Source organism: Neltuma alba, unplaced genomic scaffold (assembly GCF_004799145.2).
Source record: "Neltuma alba isolate B1F8T4 unplaced genomic scaffold, ASM479914v2 tig00003342_pilon, whole genome shotgun sequence".
Classification (NCBI taxonomy): Eukaryota; Viridiplantae; Streptophyta; class Magnoliopsida; order Fabales; family Fabaceae; genus Neltuma; species Neltuma alba.
Window position 1 is genome coordinate 39,154 of NW_021633243.1, and position 17,125 is coordinate 56,278.

Here is a 17,125-nt window from a genome sequence, read left to right on the forward strand (position 1 = left end):
TAAATGTAAGTTCAAAGGACCACCTCTATGATACGGCTCAAAGAGAAGACAAGGGCTTTGATGAGTGGAATGGTGGAGGTGGTCGGCCACGAAAGATGGGCTTTTGATGAGATTTTTCCAATGTTTGCAGACACATTGAAATCGGATTAGGGATTTTGCAGGAAGTCGTCTGAAAATGTTGAGGATAGTTTCGTCGGAAAGAAATGGTACGTCGTTATCATTTACTACCTTCTTCATAGTTATCGCTTGGGAAGAACAGATCTCCCTAAAGCCTCGGCAATCGACGAAGGTTTCTTTTTGTCAAAGAATCACCGAGGGTTTTAGGAACAATTTACCCTTTGTTTCCACGGAGAGAGAACAAGGGAGGAGAAAGATATAAAAAAGAAAACGAGGAAAAAATTAAGTTTTTTTGTTAATTTTTATTGAGATAAGGAGAGAAAAGCAGAAGGAAAAAAAAAATAGAAGAAAAAATAGAATACGGGTCACGTTATTTTGTTTTGAACTTTTTTCTTCGTACATGAAATAAAAATAAGAAGAAAACTCACTTGTATATTCTTTCTCTGTTTTTTTTTTGTTATACACCACCCAGTAATCCGGTGCCTATTGGCAACTAACTAATCCGGACTCGAGAGGAAAGAGTGCCGTGGTTTTCTAGCGGTGGTTGTCCTCTCTCCCAACAAGAGCGCTTCCCGAGATTTGAACACATGTTCTCATCCTTACGGGGAACGAGCCAAATCCCAAGTTTGTCTATGAAGAGCGGATCTAATTATATTAGTGTCTATAATTGATTTCTTTTGTATAATACTAATCGATAGGGCCTCATTGGTAAGTGCTACAAGATCTCGTATATTGGAACCCATAGTTATGGACCCGAATCCATTAGTATGGAACATCTTCTTTTCCAAGTGAAATCCCCTAGTATATGAAAGAGTGATAACTCCCCCCCGAACATAGCTTACAACTTTCATCGTACTATGCTCTCCAAAGAGCAACTCTTCTCAAAATCTCAAAAAGTGCTGAGTTGGAATCCCATTCTAACTAAGGATTCTTGTGGTTCTGGAGGATCCAGCTACAGCAGAACCGGGAACGGAGAGCTTTCCCCCCCTTTCATAAATAACCGACCCGGTCCCTTAGATTTATTTATGGCCTTCGAGGAGCCGTATGAGGTGAAAATCTCATGTACGGTTCTGTAATAGCGATGGGAACAGTAATGTTATCACCGACTAGGATCGACCAACTGCTCATTGGATGAATGAACACATATTCTGCCTTTAAAATAATTTTTATTTTATTTATGACAACTTTATACTCCTCTGATTATATTTATAAGGTACTTCCAGTATACTAAATACTATTTTCTTAATATCAATTCCAATTATTATTTCTAATGTTCAATGCTTCTTAATAGTCCCTAAATGTTTTTAAAATTAGGTACTAGATATCTGCTTAACTTGAAAAGTATATGAGTTTCTAATAATTTGTTGACATGAAATCTGATTTATTGAGTAAATTTCATTTAAAATTTTTTTTTTATTTTTTTTAGTGATAATTATTAAAGAAAATCTATTTTATTATTTAGTAATTTTGTTATTTTAGATATTATAATATTTTTATATATTAACGTCATTTATTATTTAGTTATCTTAAAATTTTATGTTATCATATCTCAATGATTTCATAAATATTTTCTTTAATCCATGATATTTGCTTTACTGTACCAGGATGAATGAAATGAAACCGCAATTCACTTGCTCTACTTCCTTCTCATCTAATAGAAAATTCCATGTAGTCCACACACCCAGCAACTAAATTATGCATCACCTTGAAAGAGAACTGAACAACATGATATAATAGATAGGACCAAATACAGTGATGCAAAACACAATCTAACTGATGCCAGAATGATGCAAATAGAGGGGGAAATGAAGAAATATGGGGAAGAAGTGCAGAACAGAGAGGGCGAGGGTGAGATAAGAAAGCGGGGGTAAGCTAACTGAACAACATAGGCAGCAAAAATATTCCATTCATCAAAAGTCTCCATCCATGAGTTGCATATTAGCTATTTACGGAAGCCAGTTGCTCAGTTTTCCTTCTCGTGAAGGAAACATAAAAACAAAATAAATAGAGCATAGGGTCATTTCAATAAAAGTCCTTAAACTAAGCAATCTGCAATATAACAGTAACAGTACATAATAAATACTTAAGATGTAGTTTCTTCAATGTGGATGTGGCCAACTAGTAAATGTTAACTACATAATTGAAAATACCAAGCTGAGTTCATAATGGTGAGGTTGAATAGAGGTAGAATAGTTCGTCATTTTCCACATTACCTTCAATATCACTAACAGGTCCAGGTGCTACACATACATTGCAAATAATTTCATTCCTCCAACTGGTACAAGGCTTTCTACATAATTGAAAATACAATGAGCATTGTGACTTCTGCCAACAGTAAACTCTGTAACTTCTTTTGTAGTAAGATTGAGCAAAATAGTGTTTGGTTCGTCATTCTCCATTTCACGTCCAGCTGAAATCCTGCAAACAATTTCATTCCTCCAAACAGTCATGGGGTCTAAGAAGCATGGATACGGGTTACTAGTGTATTTCTTTGTCCAACTCCATCCCTCCATCACCCACAAATCAATCAAAGAAGATTTAGAATTTTCAATCCCACGATAAGAAAGCATTGCAAGTTTGTTCTCATATGTAGTGAGTCTATTTTGATGTGACTCAGGGGGTAAATTAGGCATTGGCAACAATGTAAACACTTCCATTGCTATGTCAAACGAAATTATCACATGATGACCATTTCCACCCACAATGTAACCAATTTCATCCTCCTCCTCCTCCAGCGTAAACCCAAACCAAAAGATATCTCCGTTAGCAGTGAAACTGCAAGAAGTAATCTCTAGACCATCTAAGATCCCCACTTCTACTCCCTTCCATGACCCTGTTTTTACGGAGTATACTTCCACATTTCCAAACATCTCATTAACATAAATTCTTACAATCTTGTAATCATTAACAATCGGACTGAACCCAAATCCTATATAACCGGTTATAACACCAGAAGTTGTGGGAACCGGTCTGACTTCTCTAATAGCTGGATTACACAATAAAAGGGCAGGATGAGATGCACGATCGTCACTGATGTCAACGCAGAGCAAGCCATTGCTCGAACCAATTACCCAACCGGACTCCAAATAATCAATCAAAGGATGCTTCGGAACCTGACGGGCTTGCATCTCGCAATCAAGCAAATACAAGTTCGAAGGAGCATCGCTATCATACGGCTCAAAGAGAAGACAAGGGCTTTGATGAGTGGAATGGTGGAGGTGGTTGGCCACGAAAGATGGGCTTTCGATGAGATTTTTCCAATGTTTGCAGACACATTGAAATCGGATTAGGGATTTTGCAGGAAGTCGTTTCAAAATGTTGAAGATAATTTCCTCAGAAAGAAATGGTACGTCGTCGTCACTTACTATCTTCTTCATAGTTATCGCTTGGGAAGAACAGGTCTCCCTAAAGCCTCGGCAATCGACGAAGGTTTCCTTTTGTCAAAGAATCAACGAAGATTTTAGGAACAACTACCCTTTGTTTCCTTGGAGAGAAAACAAGGGAGGGGAGAGAACTAAAAAAGAAAACGATGAAAAAAATGAGTTTTTTTTTAAAAAAATTTAGATAAGGAGAGAAAAACGGAAGAAAAAAAAATAAGAGAAAAAATGGGATGTTTTTTTTCCCAACTTTTTTCTTCACGTATTAAAAAATAAAGAAGAAAACTCACATTTATGATATAGTCTTCCTTATATTAGATGCTTTTAATGCAATTTTTTTTTATTTTATTTACGACTACTTTATAATCTAAAAAAATTACATCATTACTGTCAAATTTCAAACCAACATATAATCTCTATTTTTTCACATTCAAAATTTATACGGACTCTACATGTATATACACATATATTTCTCCATCTCTTTCAGCTTTTATAATAAATTTTTATTATTTAATAATAATTTTAAATAATATATATCTTATTTATTTTTATTATATTTAACTTAAAAATTATCCACATTTTAATTTTCTATTAAAAATAAATTTTTTTACTAAACTACTTAAGTTTCAAATATACTCATATGATAATATATTTTTGTTAATTAATTTAACTTTAAATTATTTGATAATATTAATGTTCATATAAATTTTTATTATGATCTTTAATTTGATTTTAAATATAATATATTTTGAGATAAAAAATATTTTAATTATTCATATATTGACTTTTTTTTCCTTTTTTTTTATTTTAAACAAAATGGGGGTGATAATATTTGTTCCTTAATTTTTTTTTCATTTTCCTTCTTCTTAATTTTTCTTCCTATCCAACCGGAACATTAGGGATTCGAGGAGATAATAGCAGAACAAGCCACGAAATGTCGAGCGGTTATATTTTCGCTTTGGTGAAATATTTTTTGACCTTTTAAATCAATAAATCGCTAAATAGTAAAAATTAGCGGAAACTCACAAAAAAGGCTAAAATAAAAAAATTATAAATAAATACCTGTTACAATATTAGTATGGGTTTTCACCATATTATGGGTTTTGACAGCAATTTTTGAATAAGTATTTGTATATAATTTTTCAATTTCCATGATTTTTTTTCATGATTTTCTCAAAAATTAGTTCATGATTAAATACTTTAATACATAGGGCCTGTTTAGATGGCTCCCAAAACCATTGTTTGGGAGGCAAAACCATGATTTGGGTGGGATGTCATCCAAACAGCATCAATTTTGGGCCAATAATCTGAAATCATAGTTTAGGCCAAAATCATCATTTTGGAATCCAAAACCATGATTTCAGGAAAAGTGATCCATTCTGTTTCTGGTTCAAATTAGAAAATATGATTATACCTATCAGAGTAGATCTCAACAATAATATGATTTTAACATTTCTCAATTATTTTTTAATAAACACATTTAACCTTATATCTTATAAACATATATACACATATTAATTATTTATTAATTACATTATCTTATGTATTATTAATTATGTTGGTAAAAAATACATTATTAATAATTTTATTTCTTCAAATTAAAATATATCATAAAATCTATATTTTATGTAATTATCATATCAACTTATGCTTTTTTTTAGTAATTTATATATATAAAAAGTGCTTCTGATAACAACTATCCAAACACTTTCACTTCTCAAAATCATTTTTTTATAAAATATATTCTTCACAAAATCTATTTTTCCCAAAATCTATTCTCTAAAAATTATTGTTCAAACTATAGTTTGGTTTCATCTAAACACTCCATAATCAATCGGGAAACGCACAGCGTGATGGGGAACTGTACCCGCTTTTTTCAAAACAAAAGGAACATATTTCATTTCAAAGCCCAGTTTTATTTACTTTTCAATAAATCCTAAAATTCATCAAGGTGGACTTAACAAAATCTCACATACGTAATTTCCTCTATTTATTGTTTATGATTTTTTTTTGAGATAATTAATCTTGAGATCCTTATAGTTTTATATAATTTTTAATCAGGTTTTTATAAAAAAAAATTTGTTAGATCTTTTTACTTTCACATGTTTTAAGTTAGGTCTTTTATTTTATTTTATCAAGTCCTTATAGTTTCATTTATTTTTTAATTAAGTTCTTCATAGTTTTAAAAAATTATTTATTAACTTTATTCTTTAAACTTAATTTTATTTTCCAATTAATAATTTTATAATTGAAAAAATAATTAATATAATTATTTAGTAATTAATAATTAATGGAAATAATCGATCATACTTAACTATAAATTATTTATAATTATATTCTAACTTTACAAAATTTTATTATTATAATATGAATTTTATAGATATAAAAATTGGAATTGAAAAATAAATAATATATATGCTTAACTAAAAATTTAAAATAATATTAACATAAGATTATTATAATAATTCATTATTTATAAAATATTATTATTTATGGAATAAAAAATAAAAACTACAATGGCCTAATTAAAAAAAAAACAAAATAATAAGGATTTGATAAAAAGAAAAAAAAAATTATAGGGACTTGATTAGAAAAAAGTTGAAACTATGAAGACTTGCACATTAATTATCCCTTTTTCTTAAAAAAAAAAGGGAAAAAGGCAAAAAAGAAAATGTTGTTATCTCTTTTTTTTTTATCAAGTCACTTTAGGTTTGAAACTAATATCTGTTTAGCCAAGAACGTCAAAATTAAAACTCTCTTAATAAGTGTACTTTTCATGATTTGAATTTGTATTCTTTTTTTTTAATAAAAATAAATCCGCTTATTATTTTAACCAACTACTTGTTAGAAAAATGTTTTATCTCTTTATGTTTGAATAAATAGGGTAAAAAGGAAATTTGACTATTTTCACAATGATAATAAAACTTGTATGAAAAAGATATCAGCCCACATTTTTCTTTGAAAAAATTACAAATAAAAACCCCTAATATATAAAATTGCGATTTGGAGTTTTTAATTTGAAAAATAACAAATAAAGACTCAATCTTATTTTTGTAAATATGAAATTGTGGTGAAATTTCTGAAATGTCATTGAGCCAAATGACAAGTTGACTATGAAAAATGACAAGTTCATTTTAGCGAATGGCAACTTCAATAGACCAAATTACAACTTAGCTGAGAGCACGCCAAATAAAGAGTTGACTATAAGAAATGACAAGTTTACTTTAACAAATTACAATTTCAGTAGACCAAATTACAATTTGACTAAGAGGCATTTCAGACATTTCACCAACATTTTATATTTGCAAGAGTAAGATCTTATCCTTATTTGCTATTTTTCAAATTTAAAGTCCCAAATCACAATTTTACATAAGGGTGTTCATGGGACCGGACGGGACGCGATCGGGACTGGTCCCCTCCCGATGAATAGGGACGGGACAGAGATTTTGTCTAGTGTCCTGTCCCGTCCCATCGGGATCGAAACGGGACAGGGACGTCCCGCTTCCCTCTTTTTTTAAAAAAAATAATTTTTTATATGAATTTTTATGTTATAATGCTTATTTTTTATTGGGCTTCTAAAGATAAAAACATCATTAAAAAATTATGTAGAAAACTCAATTATATAGTATAAAAAAGATGTAAAAATAATATTATAAAAAAATACAAGAAAAAAAACACTATATAATGTCTTTATGAATTATTTTATTAAGGAATGAGATTTTGTTAAAATAATACTACAACTTACGAGCTAAAATTCACTATAAAAATAATAATTATTATTAATAAGTAAATTAAATAATTTAATAATAATTATTCATAAATAATTTTTTTTTAAAAAAATCCTAGGACAGGACGGGACAAGACAACCCCGTCTTGTGTCCCATCCTGTCCCAGTCACTGTTCCCATCCCGACCCGAAATACCCTGGACGGGACAAATTGAATACTCCTAATTTTACATATTAAAGGGTTTTTATTTGTAATTTCTCTTTCTCTTTTCTCATTTTGCAACAAGTTTGGATAATACATTTCCTTTTCAAAAGCGCCCCACTTTTGAATAGAAAATGAGAGTTCTGGGCATATTTTGCCCCTCAGCTTTTCTTCTAATTATATTTTTTACTCAAACAAACAAAAATATATATTCCCTCATAATTTTTTCCTCTAACTCTTGCTTTCCATACTTTTTACATTATCTAAGTTTTTTTTTAGGCCAATTTATTAAACTAAATCAAACCTTCGGTCCGGAAAAAACTTTAAATCACTAAATATTAAAAAAAAAATGCATACTACTTATTCTGTATTGATTAAAGGGAGAAAAAAAGTTAAAAATTACTAAATATCAAATCAAGTTTGGTAACAATATTTTATTTGATATTGACAACTCTAAATTTACAAAAAATAACAAATTTTTATGGACATTCTTTATTTGACATTTACAAATTTTCAGCTTCTTTTATTATCATTTTTCCTTGATTAAATAACATATTCCTGAAAAAGGAAAAAAATTTAATAAAAGAAAATGTGAAGATTTAGCCACATCATTGCCTAGAAGCCAGAAGGCGTGATATTTCAATTGAAACCTGCCAAAAAAAAAAAATCTAACCATTTAATATTAAAGTTTGAGAAAGCTAGCTACCCAATTCCCTCCTTACTTTTGAAACCTACCAAAAAAATATTAAAGCAATAATAACCTAAATTGAGAGGTAAGTAGTTCTAAATTTCTAATTATGTCTAAGAAAGCTAATCACCTGGAGTAAAAGTTTTGGAACTTTATTTCATTGTTTCCCACAATGTGCCCCTCTTTCTTTTTAACCAGAGAGAATGCGCCTCTCTACATATCAGGATTTTAATAGTTATTCCACCTCAACATTCAAGTCATTCCACATCCCTGCAAATAATTCCCATCATATTGTTGATTACCTGTCTGAAGACTTAAGTCCATAGTGAAGCTAATACCAAAATGTGCCCCCGAAGGATATGTGAAGGCTTTACTAAAAATTGAGGAAAAATAATCAGATTGCATGGGAGTCCATCTTGCTCCACAACAGGGACCTGCAACTTTGTTGCTGATTCCTTATTCATTTCATGCAATTCCTTAATGAATTGGTGCATATCAAGTTCCACTTCCTTATTCCTTTAGAAAACAAGGACAATATAAAATTAAGGTGTGATCATCTTAACACAAGTGCAATTAGAAATATTAAAAACTCAAAAGGATCAAATTGAGCATGACCCAAATGTGTAATAGCAGGCATAGAATAAGGTAAAATTAAATAGATGTGGGAAGTCTGAGTACTCAACAATTCATAAACTAACCTGAAAACTGAAATATTATGGTTGGAAGCCTTCATGTCCTGGAATATCATGTCCCGGAATATCATGTCCCTGTACTGACATTTGTGAAATAATATGCCATGGGAAAAGAAAATCAATAGGATAAGGATGCTTGTAGAATAATTAGATGAGATGAAATCTGAATATCATGATAGAAGGATACTGACATTTAAGAGGTCTGTACCACGTAAATCCTTTAAGGATCTCAAAACTCCAAGGCAGCGGCATCTTATGGGTAGAGAATTGGATACAGAAAACAAAATTCCTAGTTAAAAATTCTCGCTCATAAGTATTAAAAAGAAAATCTCATTGGATGCTGCAAATACTACAACATACTAGCTTGCTTGTCATCTTTCTCTTGGTATCTGGTCGGTGCCCAAAGATTCTGAGGGGGAAAAAAGCAATTCTTATTCTGAGAAAAAAGAAAGCAATTCTTACTTATGAGACAGTTTTAGTTCTTGTTCTTAATGGTTATTACTAGCAATTTTACTAGTTGAGATGTTATATTTTGCTTGAAAATAAAAGGAGAAATACAAATAAAAGCAGAAATAGGTATCCTCACATGTGAAAGGATCTTCATCCCAAAAAAAAAGGAATACTTGAAGAACGCATAACTGATTAAACCAATAATCGAGCTTCAAAGGAAGCCAACCAATGAATAGTTGAATACTTGTTGCAAAAGCACGGACAAGCAATCTTGGTGAGCAGAGTAGGTAGTTATGGCGTCCTATGATGAAAGATGACGTATTCACAAGTCCCCCCCCCCCCCCAAAAAAAAAACACTAATATTGGAAATATGAGGACATAATTCCACAAAGTCACAAATGAATGTATTTAATTAGAAATGAATGAAGATGCAGGGAAGTCAAATGTACTCCACTTACTTTTCTTCCATATTTGGAAGAAAACTAAATAACCTGATATAATATACAAGTCAAGTAGAGCTACGAACATCTGTTATCGCCCATCTGCATCCATAATTCATCATTATAGATAAAGTCTCAAAAGGTCATCAAATATTATAGTCACAGAATGAAGTAGAGTCTCGTGTCCAATTCCACCATAAGTGCTTAAAAAAAGTAAAAATGCTATCAAGACTACTCAATTTGGATGTTGTTAACTGAAACAAGGCTTTCAGCATAATTGAAAATCCCATAACCAACACCACCAGCTCTGCGAATAGCAAACATCTTGAATTCATTAGTAGTGAGATTGGACATAACAATTTTCTGCTCAGCATTCTCCACTTCGGCTTTAGTTTTAGTAATGTCTTCAGGCAATACAGTAACATCACAGATAATTTCATTCTTCCAAATAGTCACTGGGAGTAACCATAAGCCTAAATAGGGCTTGCTGGTATATCTAATTGTCCAATTCCATCTCTCCCTAGATGTACCTGTATCCTCCTCCATCACCCACAATTCGACCAAAGAGGATTCAAGGTCATCACTCAGAGTGTGAGAAAGCATAGCAAGTTTGTTCTCATATATAGCAAGACCATTGAGATGTTCTGAATATGTAGAGGCTGAAGTAGGTATTGGAATCAATGTAAATACTCCCTTTCTATGTCATATGAAACTATCAAATCAATATCATCTTCACCATCCTCTTCCACACCTAGCTTTAAGCCAGACCAAAAGATAGCTCCATTTCCATTAATATTGAAACCGTTAGAACTAATAGCTACACCATCTAAATCATCAAATTCAACTTCGTACCATGATCCTGTGCTTAACAAATACACCTCTACTAGATTAACCAGATCATCATCAGCCCCAGAAACATAAAGTTTCACTATCTTGTAATCATTAACAATTGGACTGAATCCAAATCCTAAATAGAAATCATCATTCTCAAACCAGTTAATAGCTTTGGGCACTCTTCTAACATCTCTAATAGCTGGATTCCACAAATAAATGGAATGATTTTTACCAATAACACAGAGCAGGCCGTTGCTGGAATCGACAATCCAATTACGCCGCACAGAACCGATAAAACGTTCGTTCTTAAATTCAAGGACTTGCATACCAGGATCAAACAAACGTAAGCGCAAACGACCACATTCGTCCTTATCTTCGAAAAGAAGAGAAGAGTTTTGATGAGCGGAGTGATGGAGGTGCTCAGCTATGAAAGACGGGGTTTTGAAGAGATTTTTCCAATGTTTGCACCCACATTGAAACCGTATTAGGGATTTTATCGGAAGCCGTATGAGTATGTTTATGATGATTTCTTGAAGAAGAACTGGATTGCCGAGATCTATTACCGTTTGCTTCATGGCGCTCGGCTGTGGAGAATGGCAGTCCTAGTTTCGGAGGGAAAGCAATCGGCCAGGCGCTTAATTCGTAAACGAAACAGTTTTAATTAAAAAAGTATAAAAAGATTTATATATAACTCTAAAAATAATATTTAAATGAAACAATTAATTCCCAAGTAAATCAAACATTCATATGTGTGTGTATATTTGGTTAAAAAAAATTCAAATACAAACTACCAGCAAAATGAAATTACTACAACATTATTTCGAACTAAGTAAAATGTAAAGGTAATATAAAATCCAAACAAGAGAGAGTAATATGTTTGATACTTTCGACCAGATTGATTAGGAATCCGGTTCATTGTTCCGACTATCCGCTGGGGTTGAGGTTTATAACGGTGTGTCATGTATGCTTTTATTTCTTTTTCCTTGAAAATTTCTTTTAATCAATAATGAATTTTTTTTTCGCCACTATCAATAATAAACAGATCGTTAAAAAATTATAATAATTACAGATTCTATATTCAGTATATTATTAAATACATAAAAAATGCCATCCTTATAAAACTAATTTCAATATAATATTTTGATCAATTTTTCTGTCATTAAATTATTAATTGCATTAGCAGGAGTCTTTCAGCCTCATAATGCCAATAACCTTTTTTTTTTTCTGAATTTTCTTAAATAGGAAGTTCTGAGTTTGACACTCCGTGGGTTTTTTTTTTTTCACTCTATATGGATGATAATCTACTCCTAGGATTCTCATAAGTATATATTACCTCCATTCCTAATTATAAAAACTAGTTGACTAATTTGAGGAAGTATAAGAACTAGTTGACTAATTTGAGGAGATTAAGAAAAAAGTTAAATTAATTATTTGTAATAAATAGGTATAGTCTTTCCTAAAATATTCTTACTAATCAAGAGTATTAGTTAGGACTATCACTATTAGAAAGACTATGTTAAAAAAATACATAAATATGAGAGACAAAGTAGATTGGGATCTTATATTTAGGATCAAAATAAAAGTCAAATAAGGTCTTATATTAAATACCGGAAGTAGTATTTCTCAACTAAAGTAATTGCTTTATGACAAATTTATGCCAAAGGATGTTGGTGAAATTAATTGCTCTTCGTGGTAGATTCCATTTTATAGTGTAAATTATATTATAAAATTATTCTTATAGTTAGAGCCGAATAAAGTTTTTTCTTTTAATAGTTATTGAAGTCCGAAACTCAGATGATCACACAAGTTTAGCATCTCAATGTAGACATATCCGAGATTTGCTTGACCATACTGGCATTGTGTTTACTGAGGGTTCTGCTAGTCCCTTGGTCACTGCAATAAAGCCATCAAAAGGTGAAACTAAACTCATGTTTAACCGCTAGCTAAAGGAAGCCACAAACTAATGCATTTAATTTATTTATCCTGAAGAAATGAACAAAAAAGCCAGAAACTTTCTTTTTTACCGAAAAAAAGCCAGAAACTTGAACTTATGTTCTCTTCGCTTACATTATTCCCCCACCTATTACACAGAATAATAGGTATATTGGTTAGATAAAATATCCCGAACAATCCACAGACCAACTAAAACATATTACCTCTGATCTTTAATATAAAAATTAATTTGATATTCAATTTGATCATAAATATAAAATTTCAATATACTTTGTCTTTTATGTTCATCTATTTTTTTCAAAATAATCTTTGTAATATTTGTATATGTTAAAAGCTTTATCAAACAGTAATTCTAACTGATACATATTATTCGCAAAAATATTTTAGAAAAAATAACAACTATTTATCATAAATAACTAACTTAACAAACTTCTTTAATTTACTCAAATTAGTTAACTTATATATTATGTTAAGGTAGAGAGGTAGTATATCATATCACAGATAATTCAGATAAAGCTACTAGCATATGTTATTGCATACCAAATTAATATCATCTTCATCCTCCTTTGCACCTAGTTTAGACCCAAACCAAGAAATAGCTCCATTACGAGTGAAACCGTTAGTAAGTTATACCTCCACCATCTAAGTCCCTAACTTTTTTAATTACTTAAGAAAAGAAATAAACATATAACCTTCAGTTGAACCTAATCAAAATAATATGATCAGAATTCGTATATATGACAGAGTTCCAACACACAATATAAACATAGAGCAAGCAAAACCATTGTAACCAAAAAACAAGAGGCCTTCTATAAGCATAAACATTGAGAGGTAAGCAAGTATTTTGAAGATAATTTCTTAGAGGTCAACCCAAAAACACATTTTATTTGGCAAGATACAAGGAATTCTTAATATAAATTCATGGTCACATACATTTTAGAAAAAGAAAAAAAAAAGGAAAAAAGAAAATGGAATTTGGTTAAACTTGCTCCTTGCTTTATTCATTCAAAAAGAAACTTCAATAACGGAGGTATTCACAAAAGCTCCATTGGTATCTCCATTCTGATGGCAGGAAACATTATTTCAAACGCAGAATACGCACAAGTGTTCAATCTGATTGCAGGAAACATGGTGATTTATTACATTTCTGCATCGAAAATAATAATTCTATCTTTCATGCTACAAGCTAAGGAAACCAAGAATCTTGAAAAGCACATGCTACTTGAAAGAGTACCAATGAAAAAAGATTGAATATAAGGAGGGATCATGTATCCAAAATGACAAAAAGCACAAACAGTAAGAAGGACTACTACTTACACAAAGTCACAAACCAGTGTATTTAATTCATTTATCCATTACAAATGAATCAAAACTTACTTTCCTTCCTTCACATATTACTATATAGAATAATAGGTATATTTATTAGGCAAATAACTAGCCCCGAACAATACACACACTAGCAACTAAAATACATGCCCATCTTTGGAAAAAAAGAAAAACTGAATAACCTGATATCACAGATAAGTCCAATAAACCTACAAACATCTGTCATTGCATATCTGCATTAATCATTCTTGATAAAATCACTAAAGGACATGAAGCCTTGCAGTTACAGAATGAACTAAACTCTTGTAGGTTTATGTCTTCCAACAGTGCTTAAACAAAGTAAATATGAAATATCATAATCAAGATTTAAAAACAAAGCTGTTCAACGTGCATGTTACCAACTGGTACAAGGCTTTCTGAATAATTGAAAATTCCATAACCAAGGATAAATTTGCGGATATCAAGCGTCCTAAATTCATTGGTTGTGATATTGAACATAACAATTCTTCGTTCATCATCTGGTTCACCTTCATCTCCAATTAGATCATCGGAAGGCATTTCAGTTACATTGCAAACAACTTCATTCCTCCAAATAGTCACTGGAACTAACATGTAGCCTAACCTGCAGCCTAGATAAGGGCTGCTAGTATATTTCTTAGTGCAACACCATCTCTCCCTAGATGCACATGTACCCTTCTCCATCACCCACAAATGAATCAAAGATGATTTGAAGTCTTCACTCACAGTATGAGATAGCAGGGCAAGTTTGTTGCCATATACAGTAAGATATTTGCGATCTGATGCACTAATCACCGGAGAAGGCAAAGGAGGCATCGGTATTAATGTAAACACTTCTGTAGCTATGTCAAATGACACAATGATGTCGATATCATCTTCATCCTCGTCCACAGCTAGCTTTAACCCAACCCAAAAGATAGCTCCATTAAAAGCGAAACCCCCCGAAATCATACCTACACCATCTAACTTTCCAAATTCTACTTCTTTCCATGTCCCTCTATTTAATGAATACACTTCCACTTCATTAACCAGAAAATCATTCTCAGAATCACAAATTTTCACTATCTTGTAATCATTAACAGTTTGACTAAATCCAAATCCTACGTGTAAAGTCCGATCAACACAACCATCAACAAGTTCAGACACCAGTCTCGTCTCTCTGGTCGCTGGATTCCATACTAAAAGGGAAAGAGAGCGAGGAACATTAACAATCCCAAGACAGATCAAGCCATTGCAGGAATTGATGGTCCAAACACATCGTTTAGAATCAAAAAAAGGATCGCTCTGAACTTCAAGGACTCGCATCTCACTATCAAGCAAACATACTCGAAAAGGATCAGGTATGCCATAATCTTCAAAAATAAGAGAAGGGTTTTGATGAGTGGAGTGTTGAAGGTGTTCTGCGATGAAAGACGAGGTTTTGAACAGATTTTTCCATTCTTTGCACACGCATTGAAATCGGATTAGGGCTTTTACCGGAAGCCGTATGAGAATGCTTGTGATGACCTCTCGGGGAAGAACTGGGTTGCCGCCATCTATTTCCATCCGCGTCAGGGCCCTTGGCTGGGAAGAACGCATCAACGTCATCACTGGAATCCCTCGCGTTGTCAGTGCCTAATGAAATTAATTTATATTTTATCGCAAGCAAACTTTTTATCAATAAATAAATCGGTTGTTTTTGGCCAACACTTAGATTTTAAGATTTAATAGACAAAATTCAGTTCTTTCATTTTTAGCAGTATTCCTGAGTACATGTTTTGTTTTGCATTTTTTTTGGGTTTAAAGTACTCCTCCGGTCCTTATTATAAGACCCAATTTGACTTTTTATTTGGTCCTAATTATAAGACCCAATCCATTTTCTCTCTTATATTTATGCATTTTTTTTCCAAGATAATCCTTCTAATAATGATAGTTTTAGCCAATATACTTAATTAGCAAGGATATTTTAGGAATAACAACACTTATTTATTATAAATAACCAACTTAACTTACTTCCTTAATCTTCTCAAATAAGTCAATTGGGTCTTATAATTAGGACCGGAGGAGTAATATTTTTATTTTCTGTCTTTAAAAAAGAAATTAAATAATACCTTCTCAAAACAGAAAATGATGTTTGTAAAAATTGGAAAAAATTATACTAATACTAATAAGTAAGGAAAAATCACAAAAAAAAGATCATGAAAATTAAAAAATTTCAAACTAGGACCCGTTACAACATTATTATGGGTTTTGACCATAATAGTATAGGTTTTGAGTTTTGATAATAATTTATTTTTCAAATTTCACGGTTTTTTTTAGTGATTTTTTCAATAAGTAAAGTACTTATTTAAAATGTCTTTATTACATTAGTACAAATCATAAAATTTACAGAAATCTCACAGCCTAAAAGAATATCACGCGGGTTAAACCTCCTCTAATCTATAATATATATGGGTGTGTGGGGGCGCATGTGTACAGAATATACGGAATACCAATGTGCATTGACCCATTGGGCTTGGTGAAAGGAGTTTTGGCGGTTTAAACACAAGGTTTCATATCTGAGTTTCCGTGAATGTAGAAAACACTTATAGCTACCAGTAAAAAGTATCATACTACCTCCGATTCTTAATATAAGACTCTATTTGATTATTATTTTGATCTTAAATATAAGACCCCAATCCACTTTGTCTCTCATATTTACTCAATTTTTCCCAAGATAGTCCTTCTAATAATTATAGTTCTAGCTAATAAACTTGATTAGTAAGGATATTTTAGGAAAGACAACACCTATTTAAGACAAATAACTAACTCAACTTACTTCCTTAATCTTCTTAAATTAGTTAATTGGTTCTTATAATTAGGACCGGAGGTAGTATTAATTACTCCTCCGATCCTTAATATAGGACCCAATTCTTAAGTTGGTTTTGGTCATAAATATAAGACTCATTTCTCATATTTATCAACTTTCTCTAAATTACCCCTGTGGATACTCCCTCAATCATAATCAAGTAGAAGAGAGAGAGGGGATATTAAGGAAGATGATTATGGTGTTTTAGGAAAAATGTGTCACTTTTCTTATAATTAACTAACTTACCTAACTTCCTTAATCTAATCAAATTAGTTAAATTGGTCTTATATTAAGGACCAGAAGAGTATATAGATTAAGTTATTCGTTCATAAAGCTATGAACATGGAATTAAAGTGTAATTAAAGACTCCCGATTCAAATGTTCCAAACTTCCAATGTAAAGATCAGACAATCACTGCCAATAATCAATTTAACTCACGAACTCCTTATAATTTCCCAGCGCATCAGTCACCTCC

The 17,125-nt window shown here is 31.5% G+C and overlaps 3 protein-coding genes across 3 annotated transcripts; all 3 read right to left on the reverse strand.

Annotated features, from left to right (window-relative positions):
• Positions 1 to 2,357: 2,357 nt before the first annotated feature.
• Positions 2,358 to 3,494, reverse strand: LOC114741272 (putative F-box/LRR-repeat/kelch-repeat protein At1g11620). The gene has a single exon (XM_028929525.1). The coding sequence runs from the start codon at positions 3,492 to 3,494 to the stop codon at positions 2,358 to 2,360; it is 1,137 nt and encodes a 378-aa protein (XP_028785358.1).
• A 6,429-nt stretch (positions 3,495 to 9,923) lies between these two features.
• LOC114741273 (F-box/kelch-repeat protein At3g06240-like) lies at positions 9,924 to 11,101 on the reverse strand. The gene is made up of 2 exons (XM_028929526.1): positions 10,429 to 11,101; positions 9,924 to 10,351 (listed from the first exon to the last, which is right to left on the reverse strand). Exons 1-2 carry the CDS (start codon positions 11,099 to 11,101, stop codon positions 9,924 to 9,926), a joined length of 1,101 nt encoding a protein of 366 aa, XP_028785359.1.
• Positions 11,102 to 14,002: 2,901 nt separating this feature from the next.
• Positions 14,003 to 15,410, reverse strand: LOC114741274 (putative F-box protein At3g10430). Its single transcript, XM_028929527.1, has one exon. It carries the CDS (start codon positions 15,408 to 15,410, stop codon positions 14,172 to 14,174), a length of 1,239 nt encoding a protein of 412 aa, XP_028785360.1. The 3' UTR covers positions 14,003 to 14,171.
• Between the last annotated feature and the right edge of the window lie 1,715 nt (positions 15,411 to 17,125).

Excerpts from the sequence above, each read along its gene's own strand:
- LOC114741273 (XM_028929526.1), bottom strand. The coding sequence starts at position 11,101 with ATGAAGCAAACGGTAATAGATCTCGGCAATCCAGTTCTTCTTCAAGAA. Across the intron at positions 10,352-10,428 it reads GCTAGGTGTGGAAGAGGATG|CCTCTACATATTCAGAACAT; the intron begins GTGAAGATGATA and ends TACCTACTTCAG.
- LOC114741274 (XM_028929527.1), bottom strand. The coding sequence starts at position 15,410 with ATGACGTTGATGCGTTCTTCCCAGCCAAGGGCCCTGACGCGGATGGAA.
- LOC114741272 (XM_028929525.1), bottom strand. The coding sequence starts at position 3,494 with ATGAAGAAGATAGTAAGTGACGACGACGTACCATTTCTTTCTGAGGAA.